Source organism: Hemiscyllium ocellatum, chromosome 45 (assembly GCF_020745735.1).
Source record: "Hemiscyllium ocellatum isolate sHemOce1 chromosome 45, sHemOce1.pat.X.cur, whole genome shotgun sequence".
Classification (NCBI taxonomy): Eukaryota; Metazoa; Chordata; class Chondrichthyes; order Orectolobiformes; family Hemiscylliidae; genus Hemiscyllium; species Hemiscyllium ocellatum.
The window spans coordinates 661,389-680,541 of record NC_083445.1 but is presented as its reverse complement, the minus strand read 5'-3'; the positions used below and the strand labels follow the sequence as shown (position 1 = coordinate 680,541).

Here is a 19,153-nt window from a genome sequence, read left to right as displayed (position 1 = left end):
AATTAGTGCATGTTGTCAGTGGCAGAATATCAACATATTGGTAACTTCAATTTGGGATCAATTGCTTTCTTTAATTTGTCTCTTCAATCTCAGGTCCGCATCCCCTGAATTTAAGAATTTAATTTCTTGTATTAATTTTACATCCCTTTGGTTTTGCTTTGTCATGCAACGTAAGCCTGCAAATGAGAGCAGAACTTAGACAGCAAGGTATTTCCTGTGGCGATATTGCACAGTTTGCTACATAAACAGTCAAGTCTACTTGTCTGTACAGAGCATGATTGTAAACTGCTATTTAAATGAACTGATCGCTTTTTTTTTAAAAAAAGGTAGCCAAATTGTGAGGAGAAGGATCAGGTTAATGTTTTAAATATAACTAAAGGTAAAAACCACTCAACACCAGGTTATAGTCCAACAAGTTTATTTGGAAGCACTAGCTTTTGGAGCGCTGCTCCTTCAGGTGATTGTGGAGAATAGGTTGTAAGACAGAATTTATAGCAAAAGTTGAAGTATGATGTAACTGAAACGATATTTTGAAAAAGACCCAGATTATTTAAGTCTCATCTTTTAGAATGACCATGTTGGTTTCAGTTCAGATGGTTTCACAATCACCTGTTGAAGATATGAACAAATCAACGGAACACCCATGGGATCACCAATCTCGGGACTCATAGCGGAGGCAGTTATGCAAAGGTTAGAACATACAGCCCTACCACAAATCCAACCCAAACTCTGGATCAGATACGTCGATGACACCTTTGTAATCATCAAAAACACAGAAATAGAAAAAACACACCGAATCATCAACGCCACACTCACAGGAATACGATTCACGAGAGAAGAGGAAAAGGATAGCCAACTCCCATTCCTAGACGTGTTAGTAGAGAGAACACCCAACGGAGAATTCACCACAAGGGTACACAGAAACCAACACACACAGACCAAGTCCTAAACTATGAAAGTAACCACCCCAACACACACAAACGAAGCTGCATCAGGACACTATTCAAAAGAGCCACAACACACTGCAGTATACCAGAACTGCGAAAAGAGGAAGAGGAGCACCTATACAAGGTATTCGCCAAAAACGGATACCCACGCAACTTTATCACCAGATGCCTAAGAGATAGACCACGGAACGAAGACATGCCACAACCAAAAGGACTAGCCACACTACCATACGTCAGGAGCGTCTCAGAACTGACAGCCAGACTACTGCGACCCTTAGGACTCATAACAGCACACAAGCCAACTTCCACACTCAGACAACAACTCACTAGAACAAAGGACCCAATAGCCAGCACGAGCCAAACTAACGTAGTTTACAAAATACCATGCAAGGACTGCACAAAACACTATATAGGACAAACAGGAAGACAGCTAACAATCTGCATCCATGAACATCAGCTAGCCACAAAACGACACGACCAGCTATCCCTAGTAGCCATACACTCAGACAACCAGGAACATGAATTTGACTGGGAAAACACTACCATCATAGGACAAGCCAGACAGAGAACAGCCAGGCAATTCCTAGAGGCATGGCATTCATCCACAAACTCCATTAACAGACACATGGACCTGGACCCCATATACAAACCACTACAGCTGAAACTGACACCCGGAAGCGGCAAGAACAAACCACTATAAATACCGGAAGAAACATCAAAGCAGCGCTTCACAGGAGGCTCCAATAGCACTGATGATGTTCCCTAGCCAGGGAACGAAACGTTTACAGCAAAAACTTCCAGCTCGGTGAACAGAACCACAACAACGGACACCCGAGCTACAAATCTTCAACCAGACTTTAAATAGAAAACAGAGGGAGAATTCCCAGAATGTGGTAGTGTTTAACGTTTTTTTGCTAGTAGCCAGGATTATCAATCTTGGATGTCCACAAACAAAAGTCACCAGTATTAGAGAATTAGAGGGAAGATGGCAACTCCTAAGAATATTACAGTGTGAAAGCTCGCTACAGTATTTGAAAGAAGGTTTTGTTCAAATCTCACATCAGAAGCTTGCTTTCACATTCAATCTGACATTCGAGTACAGTGCCAAGGGAGTTCTGCACTGTTGGATGTGTCAGCTTTAGGGCAGGGTGATGAGCCTTTCAGGTTGGTTATTTAAAAAAAACAATCCTGTGGCGTTATTTCAAGAGCAAAGATTTCATTCTGCGACCTTGTCGGTTGACATACTAAAATCAACATTAAAATCACTTGGGGGAAAACGTGAGGACTGTAGATGCTGGAGAGTCAGTTGAAAAATGTGGTGCTGGAAAAGCACAGCAGGTCATGCAGCATCCAAGGAGCAGGAGAGTCGCCACTTTGGGCACAAATCCTTCAGTGTTTCCTGATGAAGGGTTTTCTGCCCGAAACGTCCTCGATGCTGCCTGATCTGTTGCACTTCTCCAGTACCACACAGATAAAATTGTTTGTGGATTTTCAAATCCAACATTATTATGAACACTTAATTTTAATCAGCAGGCCTTGGAGAGGAATATGGTTAACTTTGTATCAAATCTAACTTTAGTTAAATTCTTAACATTAACTCTTTCTCTCTCCACAGATGATGCCAGACCACTTGAATTTTTTCCAACACACACACACACACACACACACTTTCTATGACTTCAAATGTTATCTAGTTATTTAGTTTGTTACTTGAGAGAGATCTTGTTATGTGCACTTTGGTTTTATGCATTACTGCTGTTGGAGAGTGGTTCCCCTAGGAACTCATTAGGAATTACAGAATTTCAAGATGAAAGTTGTCCATGAGGTTGTCATTCCACCTATTTCCCCCCCCCCCCCCAATCGAAGCAAGAAACTCAGACACCGTATAGCTTTACCTCCTTCATCTTTATTCTGGGCCCTGGAGGGAGAGAGAACAGTCACCATGTGCACAAGGACATGAGTTCATAGTCTTCCCTGGAGTTTCTTAATGAATTATATAGTCATTTTACAGGGGGGAGCATCCAGATAAGGCAAAATACATATTAATAGGTGACCGTTACAATCAATGAGCATCAATAACTGAGACCAAGTCCTTTACTGTTATACAATGAATGTTCTTAACCTTGTTAACCAGATTCATACAATGGATACTTCCCCTTGTTAGCTGATCTTGCATGCTGAATGCTTCCAACATGGCTCTACATAATGACTGCTTTTCTGCCTTGTTAACCCATTATCCTTGCCTCCAGTGCCCCATCGTTAACTGTAAGTCCTTATCTGATCTGAGTCACGCTCAGCTGAACCTCTTGTTTCACAAATCTCAGAACTTAACTCTTTCCCTGCCAGCTTATACCCTATCCATCATTCTCAAGGTGACTGACATTTGTAGAATAAATACCTGCAGAGGCCAGTTGCTATGATGAAAGAAGCATCTAGTCTCCCTGCTATGAATAATATTGTGAAACTTTAAGGAGTTCAGAAAAGATTTACAAAGACATTGCCAGGGTTTGAGATGTAGGGAGAGGCTGAATAGGCTAAGGCCGTCCTTCTTGGAGCATCAGAGGCTGAGGAGTGACCTTTCTATAGAATCAGGAGGGGCATGGATAGGGTGATTAGCCAATGTCATTTCCTCAGGGTAGGGGAAGTCCAAAATTAGAGGGCATAGGATTAAGGTGAGAGAGGAAAGATTTATAAGGACCTAAAGGCAACTTTTTCTCTGAGGTGCATGTATGGAATGAGCCACCAGAGGAAGTGGTGGAGGGTGATACAATTACAACATTTAAAAGGATGGATGTATGAATAGGAAGGGTTTAGAGGGATATGGACCAAACGCTGGCAAATGTGATTCGATTAATGTAGGCTATCTGGTCAGCATGGACAGGGTGGCCTGAAGGGTCAGTGATGATAATGCCATTGAATGTCAAATGGCGATGGTTAGATTCTATCTTGTTGGCAATAGTCATTGCCTGGCTCTTGTGAACATGAATGTTACTTGGCACTTGTCAGCTCAAGCCTGTGTTTTGTCCTAGTCTTGCTACGTTTCAATATGGATTACTTCAGTATCTGAGGAGTTTTGAGTGATGCTGAGCATTGTGCAATCATTGGCAAACATCCCTACGACTGATCCCCAACAACCACAACCGTCCTCCAATGTGCCAGGTATAGCGCCAACCAGCAGAAAGAGCACCCCCCCACCTCAAAAATCCCATTGACTCAAATTTCCGTAAAACACAATAACTGCTGTTCAGATGGTCCTTGAATCTATTTATAGCCGACTAGCCTTGTTTTGTCTGTGAACCAAGACAGGTCAGGACGCAAGATCGAAGCTGATGAAACTGACTAACACACCAATCAAAATCATGTATTTCATCATTTCATGGAACCAGCAAATTTTTGACGAGAAACTGCACATCAGTAGGAAGGAGAGCAATTACATCTCAATTATTTGTATATGTCATTGTCATTGTTCAGTAACATACTTCAGTATGAAACTTAAGAGTTTTATATAAAAATTAATCTTTGTTCTTGTATAAAGTTGTTAATTGTAGATAGACGTGTTTTGTAGTTTTCTTTTGTTTCAGATCTGCCTTTGTTTATGTTTTCTTGTATCTTTTCATTGTTTTAGGTGATTCAAAGAAATATGATCCAAAATTCAAAGGCCCAGTTGCAAACAGGTAGGAGATGTTTACATGTTGTATTCCATGGAGCTGAAGGGAAGACAGACTTTGTAGTCCTAAACTTGGGATGTGTCTGGGGAGATTATTTGAGCATCACATTGGGGTACTGTACTGGGATGTATGGGTCTGCTACTCGTTTGTGACTGTGTTACACTTGGGTACAGGACTGAAGTGGACATGTCTATCAGTGTTAAACTGGGGTGCAAAACTGGTGAAGACAGGTCTGTCACTATGTAACACTGGGGCACAGATTTGGTGGATTTAACTTGTGTTTTGGGAGACAGCGGATGTACCTCTGAGAGTTGGTTATTAGATGTTCTTGCCTGCGTTCATAGATTGTTAACCTTTCCTGCTTTGGTGTATTTTGGTTTTGAGAAATCAGTTTTGCCATTTGTGGGATTGTATTAACAACTGGATTATCAAACAAACTTTTAATAACCAGTTGATTTTTAATTAATCGGTTGATTTTATTTCTTATTGAATTGATTTAATCTGGTCAATAAACTTAGCTTTGCTGTCAGTCAGTTTGTTATTTTCACCCTTAGAAGCAGATCCAACTGAAGATGATACTAGTGGTATCTTGGTTTCCGTTCCTTTTCCCTTCCCTTCCCTTTCCTGTGTTTGTCCCATTCTTCCCAATGTTTTGGATTTGCTGGAAGTCCCAGTGGCACCATTCTCCCTCTAGAATGGGCACAAATGTATGTAAATAGTGAAGGGTTAATTCAGGCATCTCACCCAGGCCATTTGATATCTGTATGTGTTTCATGGTGATGATGATTACGAACCTTTACAGATTTTCCCCTCTCTCTACGGATGGTGTGATTGTCTGAGTCGGTTTGTTCAGGGCTTGGATATATGGGACCTTTTAGCTCTCTGTCATGTCATCTTTTACTTCTGTGGACTTGGAGGGCCACTCTGTAAGGTTTCACGATCGATCAGTAAAGAAAAATCAAAAACCTCATTAGCATAAGAAAGCAGCCCAACCCATGTGGAAGGAAATGCAGAGACTAGCTGAGTGTAGTGTGAACTTTTGTGCTTGTTTTCCCTTAAAATGTAGCATCAGTTTGCAAGCAGGGAGAACAAAGGCAAGAATAATGAGGTGATGTCAAGCAATAGTGTATGGTATGGGGAGGTGATGGTCTCATTGTATTATCACTAGACTGTTAATCCAGAGACCCAGGTAATGTTGTGGCGACCCAGGTTCAAATTCTGATGTGGTAAATGGTGGAATTTGAATTCAATAAAAAAAAATCTGGGATTGAATTTAATGGTGATCATGAAACCATTACTGATTATTGGGAAAACCCATCTGGTTCACTAAAGTCCATCAGGGAAGGAAACTGCCATCTTTGCTTAGTCTGGCCTACATTTGTCTCCAGACCCACAGCAATGTGGTTAACTCAATTGCCCTCTGGGTAATGAGGGAAGGGTGGTAAATGTTGGTCTGGCCAGCAATGCCCTTATTCCATGCATGAATTTTTTTAAAAATGTTTTTATTCCCCCTGGATTGTTACTCCACTTGTTCTCTCATGGTCTTTATCCCTACAGGAGCTGCACTGACATCATCTGCTGCCTCATCTTTTTTGCAGCCATCATAGCATACGTCATTGTGGGGGTAGTGGGTAAGTAAATACAAACTATTTGATGGTGTACGTATAAAAATCACCTATCCTACTAATGCTATTAAAGCAGCCCAGCTGCTGGACTGAGAATCCCGGGTTTTCAAAAACACAATATAATCACCAAATTCCAAAGAGGGACAATGAGAAAGTCACTTAATTTCACCCTTGGTGGGTTGGACTCCTCTTCAACTGGATTCGGTTTTTTTGATTTATAACCTCCACACTCTTTGTGTGAAACCATCTGTCTTTGTTCTATTTGTGAATGAATGTGTGTGGGTTTGGATTTATAGGGAGTATAATTTAAGTTTCCCTTTAAGTAATTACCCATCAATTTTGCCACTTGTTTACTATAACCAAAATTATTCTTTAACAAGTTTTGTTTTATTGTTTGTTGCTGAAAACTGATGTGAATTTCTTAAATTGGAGATGGTAGTCAAAGTCAGGCAGTGTCCATAGAGATTAAATTGGTCATTTATACTTTTGTGACAAACTGGATTAGTAATGTATGAAATTGTACTCCCTGTAAATCCAAACAGGTGGAGTATTGTGACTTGATTTCAGGTCACTGTTCCTATCAGCAACGTGGCACAACATAACAGGGCTGTTCGCTCACTGAACACTCGGACAGTGTAGCAGTCCTCACTATCTGCTAGTGTAGACATTTCTCATTTGCTTGGATGTGACTTGACTAATCAAAATGTTGCAAATTAATGTTTTTGATACGAATGAGAGAGTACAATATCAGCCTGTGCAAATGCTATGTGGACTCCTCTAGGCAGTAATGTGGGCCTTATGAAACAAAGTGTGAGAGTTTCCATTTCCAGGGTGTGGCCATTAACTACAAAACCAGAATGTCTTGTCCTTGAAGAGTGTGTGGTGATCCATTGCCTTGAAATGTGGCAGCGTGTGTGGTCAAAGTGTTCCCATGTTGCTGTTTAACAGAGTGCTGAAGAAGAACAGCTTACACTTCAGTGGCTTTCATGCATCTGCTGTTGTTTTGGAGGGGCTGAACTTCCTTCTCACTGCTGCCTTGACATTTCAGGAAGTGTATTTCCGCTATGCACTCGAAACAAACTGCATCGATGCATAGAATTCTGTTATAGGAGGAAATCATTGTGGTTACAGGCACCGATTGTTCTTAAATAAAAACAGAAAGTCTGAGTCCATTGAGGCATACTCAATGAAAACAGACCCTTTGGTCCAATTCGTCAGTGCTGAGCAGATATTCTGGTGAAATTCAGCAGTTCTGGCAACATCTGTGGAGAGAGAAACCAAATTAATGTTCCAACTCACATGACTGCTTTCTAAACCCATTCTAATCCTACTTCTCTGCTTGTTCCATTAAATATGGATTTTTTGCAAGCATATTTGTTAAACAACATTTTAACTGTGGGGTACAAATGCTTCCTGCCATTTTTCAGGATATTGCACAATTGTTTCAGTATCTGGGGAGTCGCAAATAGTGCTGAATATTGAACAATTATCAGCGAACATCCCCACCTCTGACCTTATGATGGAGGGAAGGTCATTGGACAGCTATAAAGATGGTTGGATCTAGGACATTTAACTCCTGCAGTGATATCTTGGAGCTGTGATGATTGAGAATATAGCTCAGGGTGTTGGTTAGTTTGGTAGATAAAGAATTTGCTTGGGCCCAGAGACCTTTGGCCTGTTTATTGTGCTGATCTTTGCTTTTCATGGGTTGAGATGGTTATATTTTCCTTTTTAAGTAACAAAAGTAAAATGAATGCATTGACTATTTTCTGTGGTACTGCTGACTCTTGCCATTAATGATGGTCTATTTTTAGCATGGATCCATGGAGACCCTCGCAAAGTGATCTATCCGACTGACAGTCGTGGCGAGTTCTGTGGTCAGGTTGGAGGCAGGAATGAGTAAGTTCTGTTCTCTTCCTTGGATGCCAAAGTTAGAGACTTATCCAAAAGTGGGTTGGAATTTCAGAATAAAGCCTCTGACATGGTGGTTAAAATCTCGAAGACCACTGCCATAAAAAAATTACAAGTCACCATTAACACAGTAACTTGGCCTGGGAGTGAAATTACTATGTTATGTAAGGTTAAAGCTTCATCTGGAGGCTCACTGATGTTACCTAATCTGGTGACGAAACGTCTGAAAACATACCTTGCAGCTCATCAAGCAAACCTCCATTGAGAACCTCAACCTGAGCTACAAATCTTCTCAAAATTTGCTTAGTTTAAAGGAGTCTGACAGTAAACCTATGAAAGCAAGGAAGTCCTGCTGTCTGCCATGCTACCCAGTAAAACTCTCAGTAATCTTTTAATGTTGAATGGCTTGAGAGGAAGTGAGAGAAACACAAAATCAAACAGGTATCCTCCTCTTAGACTGATAGTCATTGAGCTGTACAGCACGGAAACAGACCCTTTGGTTCAACTCGTCCATGCTGACCAGAGATCTTAAAAGAATCTAGTCCAGTATGCCAGCACTCTTCATCGCTTTGTGGTGATTTCTGTTTCATTTGACAGGACATGGTCAAGTATTTGTTGACAGTCACTTGCTAAACTGACAGATTGTGACCAGGCACTTGAGTCAGGGGCACATGAGACAGGTAGCCCAACTTGGTGAGGAGAGGGGAAATGTGGCAAATTGCACTGTAGCACCTGCTTTTGAGAGTAAACAAGAGACGTCAAGATAAGTTGTGTTCTTGCTGGCCTACTATAATGTGTTCATTTCCTGTGTGTTGGTTTCAGACTTGGACTAACAGTAAGTGGCTGGCTGGAGAAAGAGAAGTGATTTGAAATCTTGGGTTTTGAAACAGTTAGTGACATTTCTGTCTCTGTTGTTTTTCAGGCACAAGCCATATCTATTTTATTTCAACCTGCTCAAGTGTGCCAGCCCTTTGGTATTGCTGGAGTTTCAGTGTCCTACCACACAGGTAAAAAATCTATCCCTTTCAATGGTAAGGGACATATCCTAATTGTTGCTGCCTCCTGGCTTTCTCCTGTTGAGACGTTTAGCATAAGGGATAAATGTTGCTTTCTGAACGTGCAACGGTTACAGGAGTGGATCATCTAATGATTTGGCGGTTTGTTTCTAGGTTGACTTTAGGGGCCGATGCATTCAGACTGAGTTTGGTTACAGGAGGGAACTTGTGGGCTTTGTGGAGGAGGTGCATGTGACCCCACTGGGTTTAAGGGAGAGTGGGTGACTCTGCTTGGAATTTTGGGCAGTGTGGGGAGAGAGAAAAGAGATGAGTATGTGGCCCTCCTTGACTTACATTTAAAGGGATAGATGTCCTTGACCTGAGACCAGTCACATGCCAAGAGCACCTTTCATGGTCAGTTGGTTCCACATCAGTGCAACAGTCAGCCCCAAAGTTGTAGTCAAGTTAGAGTTTGAAATATCTCTGGTTCTTCTGATTTCTTGTATTACTGGACTGGGAAATGGGGGGGGAAAAAAAAACATGCGGTCAACAAATAGGCAAGAAGTGAACAAAAAGGTTTGAATCACTTTTTTCAGATGGATGCTGAGAATAGAAAGGAACTGCCTTTGATCATTTATAAATGCTTTCCTGTTGATGACTTGGATTAGATTAGGACTCCCAGCTCTGTGATGTTAAGTCCAGCACACATGAATAGGATGAAAGTGCCTGCCAGTTAAAACAGCATGCCTGAAAGTGATATCAATTCAGTTGTTAGTTGGCATGGCAATAAAATGTCTTTGATTAATCACCAGCTTCCTTCACAGTCAGCTTTCTAAACGTTCATTAGATAAGGACATCGCTGGCTAGGACAGCATTTCTCGCACATCCCTAAGGGTTAACCACTTTGCTATAGGTCTGGTTTATGTGTAATCCAAGCCAGGTAAGGATGGCAGTTTCCTTCCCTAAGGGATGTTAGTCAACCAGAAAGGTTTTTCCAACAAACAGCAATTGATTTATGGTCATCATTTAGACTGTTAATTCCAAATGTTTATTGAATTCAGATTCCCCCATCAGTGATGGCAGGGTTTGAACCCAGGTTCCCAGATCATTATCTGGATGTCAGTCCAGTGATAATACCACTAGGGGTCACCTCTCCAAAGCTCACCCCGAGGCTATTGTGTGGCAAAGGAAGTAGACGTTTGTCTGACTGGTGCAATATGTGAACCTAAGGCAACATGGGATGCCAGGCTGGTTCTATTATTTTCTTGCTGTTTCCCGGTAAGAAAAAAAGCTTGCTTTTCCCCCATGGTCTTGTAAATATGTTCTCTTCAGGGACTTATCCCAGTCCCCTTTTTAATTAGCATTTGGATCTTTCTCGCATCACACTTCTCAACCCTAAATATTCTTCTCATGAGGATCTTCCTGTTATTGATTCTTTGTCAGTCACCATGAATCTGTGCTGTCTGATTCTCAATATTTCCATCAATGGGAGTTGTTTCAGACTTTCTACCCTGCCAGAGGGAGCTTTACTGTGTACCTAACCCTTTGCTGTCCCTCTCCTGGGAGTTTTTGATGGGGGACAGTGTAGATGGAGCTTTTGTTCTGTTTTGTATCTGCTACAGGAATGTATAATAGGGTAGAATAGAATGAGTTGCCCTCTACACCTAACCTGTCCAATATCTGTTTTGTAATTGTTTAATGCTTACAGCAGATCCATTTACAAACACCTTATTTTAATGAACCAAAGAAACTCTTTGAAATAAATGAGTGTTCATTGTACTTCTTGTTCTGTTAACTTGTTTTTATTTGTAGACCTGTGTAAGTAAATGCCCAGAAAAGTTTGACAGCTTCATCACTGCGCATGCACTACTTAAAGTGAAACCAGAAAGATGGCAGAATTACTCCCAGTTCTGTAAACCTGGCTTTAATGATTCAACCAAGGTGAGTTACAATCATCTTCTTATTTTATCTTTTACCAGCTTTCCTGGTCCCTCCTGAAACTGCTGACTCTCGCCAGGTTACAGTTCCTCTACTCTATCTTAACGATAGACGACAGAAAAATTCTCAAAGATAACAAAGTGAAGAGATTGGGAGGGATGGACTTGGAGGAATCATAATCACCAGGGAAAAGTGCTGGGCAAAACATTTGATCTAAAGCCTGACAGGTTGCAAGTTGCCAGTGCCAGAGATCATGCATTTAGGGTTTGAAAAAAAGTGGCTGCACAGATAATGGGTGCATTGGTTACAACCTTCCAAAATTCCTTCAACTCTTGAAGGATCCCAGCAGATTGGAAAATAGAAATATTACCCATGTACTCAAGAAAGGAGGGAGACAGGAAGCTTCAGATTGGTTAGTCTAACATCAGTCTTGAGAAAGGTGCTAGAATTCATTATTTAAAGATAGAATCCCTACATTATGGTAACAGGCCCTTCGGCCCAACAAGTCTGCTCCGACCCTCCGAAGAGTAACCCACCCAGACCCATTCCCCTACTCTATTACTCTACATTTACCCATGACTAATGCATCTACGTATTCATGAACACGATGAGCAATTTAGCATGGTCAATTTACTTAACCTGCAAGTCTTTGGATTGTGGGAGGAAACCGGAGGAAATCCATGCAGAAACGGGAGACTGTGCAAGCTCCATACAGACAGTTGCCCGAGGCTGGAATTGAACCCGGGTCCCTGGTGCTGTGAGGCAGCAGTGCTAACCACTGAACCACCATGAAGGAGACAGTACACAATAGGTGTAGGAGTAGGCCATTCTGCCCTTCAAGCCTGCACCACTATTCAATCTAATCATGGCTGATCATCCTTTAAACAGTATCCTGTTTCTGCCTTATCTCCATAACCCTTGATTCCACTATCCTTGAGAGCTCCATCCAACTCTTTTAAATGAATCCAGAGACTGGGTCTCCACTGCCCTCTGGGGCAGAGCATTCCACACAGCCACCACTCTCTGGGTGAAGAAGTTTCTTCTCATCTCTGTCCTAAATGGTCTACCCTGTATTTTTCTGATGAAGGGCTTGGATGCTGCCTAACCTGCTGTGCTTTAACCAGCAACACATTTTCTACCCTGTATTTTTAAGCTGTGTCCTCTGGTTCGGCACTCGCCCATCAGCGGAAACATGTTTCCTGCCTCCATAGTGTCCAATCCTTTAATAATCTTATGTCTCAATCAGATCCCCTCTCAGTCTTCAACTCAAGGGTATACAAGCTCAGTCGCTCCAGTCTTTCAGCGTAAGGTTTTATGATCTAAGATAGTTTTGTGAATGTGCAATTGTGTTTAATTAAATCTATTAGAGACTTTTGGTGAAGTAACCTACACAGTGGATAGTGGGGAACTTAGTACATAGGGGGTACTTGATTTTCCAAAAGTGGTTTGGTATGTTGCCTCATCAAAGGCTGCTGGACAATATAGAAGCATTGGGGGTACAGGAAAATGCATTAATGAGCATCGATAATGGGTTGGTTAGCTAGCAGGATGCAAAGTGAAGGAATAACTTGGTCTTTTTAGGTTGGTAAATTGCAACTAGTGCCAGAAGGATCAATGTTGGGGCCACTAGTATTTCCAATCTGTGTATCAATGATTTGATACCAATCTGTCCCTCATAACTTTCCCAAGGGGCTATTTCCCTGATTGGCAGGTATTGATATAGGAGGAGTGGAGCTCCAACTGTCCTCACTCACAATCTGCGTAAACTGAACGCTGTTCACATCTGGACCCCTGGTTAATTTGTGTTGAGTAGCTCAATTGGCATGAACTGGGTGTGTAGCCTGAGACCACCTGATCTCCATGGATGAGTACCACACTGCATTATGCATGGCCGACTGAGCCAATGAACTAAATGATGGCCTCAGAAAGGCAACTGTGTGAGCTTTGCTGGATGTCAACACAACATTTTGTCGGTACTTCCAAGTTCTAGATTGTCCTGTGGATCAATGAGAACGCAACCACCTGCATGTTCCCATTCAAGCCACTCACTATCTTGCCTTGAAAATACTGCACTGTTCCTTCATGATCACTGGGTTAAGATACTGGAGTTCTGCCCCTAACAGCATTGTGGGTCTGCCTGTAACATGTGAACTCGTGATTCAAGAAGGCACCTTCTCAAAGGCAGTTATAGATGAACAACAAATGCTGGCACAGCTAGTGATGTCCACGTCCCATGAGTCAATTTTTCTTTTAATGTGTTTTTCAAGACACCAAATGGGTTTATCAAATTGAGTTCATGTTGAAAAATTAACAATAATATATCATAAACTCATTTATTAGACAGTTTGAGAAAAGTGCATCGTATTCGGCCGCTATCGTATCTAACATGCAGGTTAAGCTTTTAAATTCAGATTTATTTACCAATAGCATCATATGTTGAAGCAAAAATGACTCTGCGTGATACATGAATGTGAAAACTTGGACAACTGCTTCAGTGTAAAATGATTGCAATTGTTTCAAGTAATTTCTGCGTATCAGTCTCTGTTTAGTGATCATGGAAAATCATTGCCATGATTCCTGTTTTGTCTTCCATGTGAACACTAGACATGGTAGAATCACTAGTGCCTGGCTGCCATCACATGGACACTATTATGTAAATGTCCTTGGATGTAAAAGCAAAATTGTTTTTTATCCCACTTCAATTCCAGTCACCACAGGTTGTGCATCAATGTTCAGGTCAAAGGGTCATATCTGAGGTTCCCTTGTGTCCATTTGAATTCAATTCCATGGAATTGTTGGGAAGCACGAGGCCAACTCTGAAACTCATTCCTCAACTTTCAGTGATTACAGGTAGTTCTCGGATAACGTGTGTTTCGTCAGCGTGAATTGATTATAACATGATTGATGAATTGTGGGTGTTGTTTGCATAAGGCTTTCCTACTGAGGTGGGGTTTCCCTAGCATGATCTTCTAGAGTGTGAGGTTGCAGAGGAATACAGCTGTCACATTACAGGTCCTTCCTTCTGCTATAGTTCTGATCTGATTAAGTTAGGTTTAAAGAGTGGTTGGGACTTTGACCAATAAACCTCTGAGGGAACTATCATAGTTACACAGAAGCACTTAAACTCCATTGTGAAAATACATCAAACTTAACATATCTGTCCAATGAAACAAAAATACTATTTTCACCATAAGTTAATATTGAACATTGCCATTGCCATCTATATGTTCACTTTTTGTCTTTCAGACACCTGTTGAAGTGTTTAAAGATGGGGATTGTCCTGCCTTTTTAACTCCCAGCAAGCCCTGTAAGTGTTTAAAGTTTGATTCAGCAGCTGGGAAATTTTTCCACGGTTTCCTCCCTAGGTTCTGTTTGATCAAACCACAATGTTGGAGCTAGGGAGCAAAGACTGAAGCTTGGAAGGCGCAGGAGATACAGACAGTGAGATACAGACATGGGAAATAGTGAGAGAGAATTTGTAAAACATCACCTACCTTATTTCCTTAGAGTAATGATTTAAAACAAAAGAAGAATTAGATTTTGTTTTTGGTGAAAGAAGTGGTTAAAAGCATAAGAGGTTCAGTGGGTTAAGAGTGCTGTTTATAAGGGACAATGAGTAAAGTGAGAGTGCTGGTTATAGGATCTAGCAGTAGAGTGGGAAGTCTGTTTCTAGGGGACAGTGGGCAAATGGCAGTTTTTCAAATTGGTTGGACTGAGCAGTCTAGTGTGTTATTCTATCAATATTCTCTCTACTTCTACCTTAAAAATATTCAGTGTCTTTTGATTTCACCACTTTTTGAGGAATGGTAGGCAAGGTAAAATCACTGTAGTCTTAGCAGACCATTGGGCTAATCTCTCATTAGAGAGAGATGACTGTTGGTGGTTTCACCTGAGGGTTACCACGCTTCTGGTGAGGAGAGAGGTTCAGAAGGATATTCCTTCATGATAACCTTAGCTGGTAACATTGGCATCGCTCTGCATCACAAACCAGCCATGTGAGCTAACCAGCCCCCTTTTGGGGAAAAAATTCCTTTTCTCCATCTTACTAGGAGACCCCTTTTAAGTTGTGTCCCCTAGTTCTAAGCTCGCCTGTAGGAGGAGACACTCTTTCAACATCAACACAGTGTAGTCTCCTCCCCATCCTGTGTCTCTCAGTAAGGTCACCACTTATTTTTCTAAGCTCCATTGGATTTAGCCCCAACCTGTCCAAATGTGACTAAAACCATACACAGTATTCTAAATGGGCGGCACGGTGACACAGCGATTAGCACTGCTGCCTCACAGCGCCAGAGACCTGGGTTCAATTCCCAACTCAGGCGACTGACTGTGTGGAGTTTGCACGTTCTCCCCGTGTCTGCGTGGGTTTCCTCCGGGTGCTCCGGTTTCCTCCCACAGTCCAAAGATGTGCGGGTCAGGTGAATTGGCCATGCTAAATTGCCCGTAGTGTTAGGTAAAGGGGTAAATGTAGGGGAATGGGTGAGTTGCGCTTCGGAGGGTCTGTGTGGACTTGTTGGGCCGAAGGGCCTGTTTCCACACTGTAAGTCATCTCATCTCATCTCATCTAATCTAATCTAAATGTGGCCTCACCAAAACCTTGAACTGTAGAAAAGCATCCCTACTTCTATATTCCTTTCCATTTGCAATAAATGCATTCTATTTGCCTTCCTAATCACTTGCTGTAACTCCTGACGAACTTTGTGATTCATGTGCTAGCACACCAAGATCCCTCTGTACCTCTGAATTCTGTAAATCTGTCTCTATTTCAATGTTGTGAAGTTTTTCTATTCTTCCTGCCAAATTGAAGAAGTTTGCATATGCCTCCATGATGCTTCACATGTATATTTTTTGCCAAATCACTGAACCTGTCTAAACTATATAGCTTTGCAAGCTCCTCTTCATAACTTACTTTCCTACTATATGCGTTGTCAGCAAATATAACAACTAGAAATTTGGTCCCTTCCTGCAAGTCACTGATAGATAATTATGAATAGTTGAAGCCTTATATCGAACCCATTTGACATCAAAATCTGACGAAGACCCATTCATGTCATCTCTGTTTCCTGTAGCTAACCAGTCCTGCTCCTCAGATGCTGCCTGACCGATTGTGCTTTTCCAACACCGCACACTCGACTCCCTTCCATAAAATCATATTGACTCTGCCTGATTGCATTGAGATTTTCTAAGCAATCCTCCTCAATTAAAGATTCTAGCATTTCCCATGTGCCGGATGTTAAGCAAATTGTCTGACTTGTTCCATTGACAGTTAGCAACAGAGCAAAATTGTGGGAGCACCTCAAAGCGAAGTTAATTGTTACCATTGTATACCCAGACAACAGTCATGATTGGATTGTTTTGGTGTGCAAGGGAGTTGAAAGTTTATAGTCCCTGATGGATGGAGGAGGCAATGGCCTAGTGGTATCACTGTTAATCCAGTGATCCAGGTCATGTTCTGGGGACCCAGCTTTGAATTCTGCCACTGCAGATGGTGGAGTTTGAATTCAATAAAAAGTAAATCTTGAATTCAAGCCATTAATCCACTGTCAATTGTCGAGAAAATGTCATCTAATTTGCTAATGTTCTTCAGGAAAGGAAACTGTCATCCTTACCTGGTCTGGTCTACATGTGACCCGAGACCCACAACAGTGTGATTTGACTGTATACTGCCATCTGGGCGATTAAGGATGGGAAATGAATGCTGGTCTAGCCAGCAACTCTCATCCCATCAACAAATTTTTTAAAAGAAAATATGGAATTGGTCACAATCGGATCAGCCACTATTTTCCTGAATGGTGGAGCAGCTTCAAGAGGTAGAATGGCTACCGTCTGCTCCTGTTTTTGATTATTCAGTTATTGAGGTTAATTCTGTACATTCCCTTTGCCAGTTGAATTTGATTCTTGTTTCTAAAATTCATTGATTGTTTTAATAATCTTTCTCCTCCTTGAACTGAGAGTGGACCAAGCTGAGACCAAACTGTTCCTCACCACCAAGGGGTCCCTCGTAGAGATGAGGAGCAAGGACCTGTGTGGAATTTACAATTCTCTGAATTAAACCAGAGGAACTGACTAGTGAAATATATTCTTGGTTGCTGCTATTGGGATTTTGTCCAGACAGATTTATGATGCTCTCCTATTTACTTTACAGTTACCCAAAGATGCTTGCCTGACCTAAAAGTCCAGCGGGGTGTGGTTAAAGTTGCCGACAAGACTGCTTTCAATTCAGATGATGGTGGATCTGTAAACGCTACGCAGTTGCTGGAAGGAGTGAAGTTTGTACCCCTTATTAATTTTGTGATGTCGGGGTTTTATGCTCCATTGGGTAGTGTTAGCGCTAGAAGCGGGAGGTTTTCCACTGTCTGTGGTCTTCATCAGTGTCAATATTGAGCATTTCCAAGTATAGTAAAAAGTGAGGTCTGCAGATGCTGGAGATCAGAGCTGAAAATGTGTTGCTGGTTAAAGTGCAGCAGGTCAGGCAGCATCCAAGGAACAGGAAATTTGAATTTCCTGTTCCTTGGATGCTGCCTGACCTCCTGTGCTTTAGCCAGCAACACATTTTCAGCTCATTTCCAAGTATAGTACAGTTTGGATACAGAGGAAAACCCATTGTGTTCTCAGATCAGATAAATGTCAGCTCAGCACACAGGTTATATTCTTTCTCCCCAGTTAGAAATTTGTGCTTTCAAACCCTCTTCCAAAACTTGGATGCATAGTCAAAGCTGAGTATTCAATGTAAGACTGGAAAATGACTTTATTCTGTATTTAAGGGTAAGACTGAACACCTTAAATTTTCAGATTATCAGAGGAAGCCAGCATGGGTGGGGCATACTTTGTCATTCTTGATTGTCATCTCTTTAAAAATAAAATCAGTTTAAGACTTGGACCAGGGAAATGTTGATATGGGCTGGTAGAAGACATTTGATGAAGTATCTTTATAAGAGGTTCTTGATTCCAATTTGAAACAGTTATTAACCTGTTTGGGAATGGCGTGAGATGAAGAAAGGGCAGATAGTTGAATTGGTAAATTGTGACCATTGGTGTCCCTGCAGGATTTGTGCTGGAGCCTTAACTATTCATTGGCTTAATGATGACATTCTGAGATAGAAAACCAGATATAGCAAAACTGGCTGTAATGCGGTAGTTCCATACTTATGCAATCCCGTATTAGAAGATAATCACTTGATAGCAACACCATTTGAACTGATGGGGCTGGAATCATGTAACCAACATGTGCTTTAAAATATCGCATTTTAAAACAGTGTCCTCAATTCGTGTGTTAAAGAAGTGCGTGTTATAGCAGAACAATCTGTATCTAAACTTGGTGTATGGGAGGCAGCAATGTCAATAGTGTAAATGGAACGATAGAAAGGGAGGAAGATTAAGTGAATGGAAAAATATGGCACTAAATGTTGGATTAAAAATACAAGCAATGGTAGAAGTTTAAAAGAAAGTTGTGGACGAAGTACGTCTGTCATGAAAAGGTCATAAACTGGTCCAGAAAATAATCAAAAAGGCTTTTGGAATTCTGATCTTTGCATTTGATTTCTTGAGAAACAAAAGATAGGTTACTTTACATTATGACTATGCCAGACCACATCTGAAAGATGGCAAGCAATTCTGCACACTGCAATTCTGAAACAATCGATGGGTACTGACAGGAGGAGGGCCACATCAGTTATTAAGGGTTAAACTTCAAGGATAAATTAAACAAATGTTGGGAATTTAAGGCTATGGGTCAAGTGCTGGAAAATGGAATTACAGTAGTTGGGTGGTTGCATTTGACTGATGCAGACTCAAAGGACTGAAGATTCATTTTCTTTGTCTCAAATACACACTTTTATTGAAGTACTACCTGGAAATAGATGGAAGAATTTTAACCATGTGGACATTTTCTGGAATTGGAAAGGGATTTATTAGGTGTTCTCGCGAAAGAAGCTAACAGTCTAAAGTGTGCTATGATTTCTGCTCTTCCACTGGAACTGAAATGAATGGAGAAACAGTTAAACAAAGCCTTCAAAGAGAATGGGTGTTTATAACTTTACTGCAAAAACCCGACTTTGAGAGGAACAGGAGTT

The 19,153-nt window shown here is 41.3% G+C and overlaps 1 protein-coding gene across 3 annotated transcripts in view; it reads left to right on the top strand.

The window, feature by feature from the left end:
* slc44a2 (solute carrier family 44 member 2) overlaps positions 1-19,153 on the top strand; it is a 90,796-nt gene that overhangs the window by 46,046 nt on the left and 25,597 nt on the right. For all 3 annotated transcript variants that reach the window (XM_060855288.1, XM_060855287.1, XM_060855289.1), the window contains exons 2-8: positions 4,573-4,621; positions 6,173-6,246; positions 8,055-8,139; positions 9,074-9,158; positions 10,959-11,087; positions 14,331-14,391; positions 17,227-17,350. In XM_060855288.1, the coding sequence (XP_060711271.1) occupies positions 4,573-4,621; positions 6,173-6,246; positions 8,055-8,139; positions 9,074-9,158; positions 10,959-11,087; positions 14,331-14,391; positions 17,227-17,350 (607 nt within the window). The remainder of the gene's footprint in view (positions 1-4,572; positions 4,622-6,172; positions 6,247-8,054; positions 8,140-9,073; positions 9,159-10,958; positions 11,088-14,330; positions 14,392-17,226; positions 17,351-19,153) is intronic.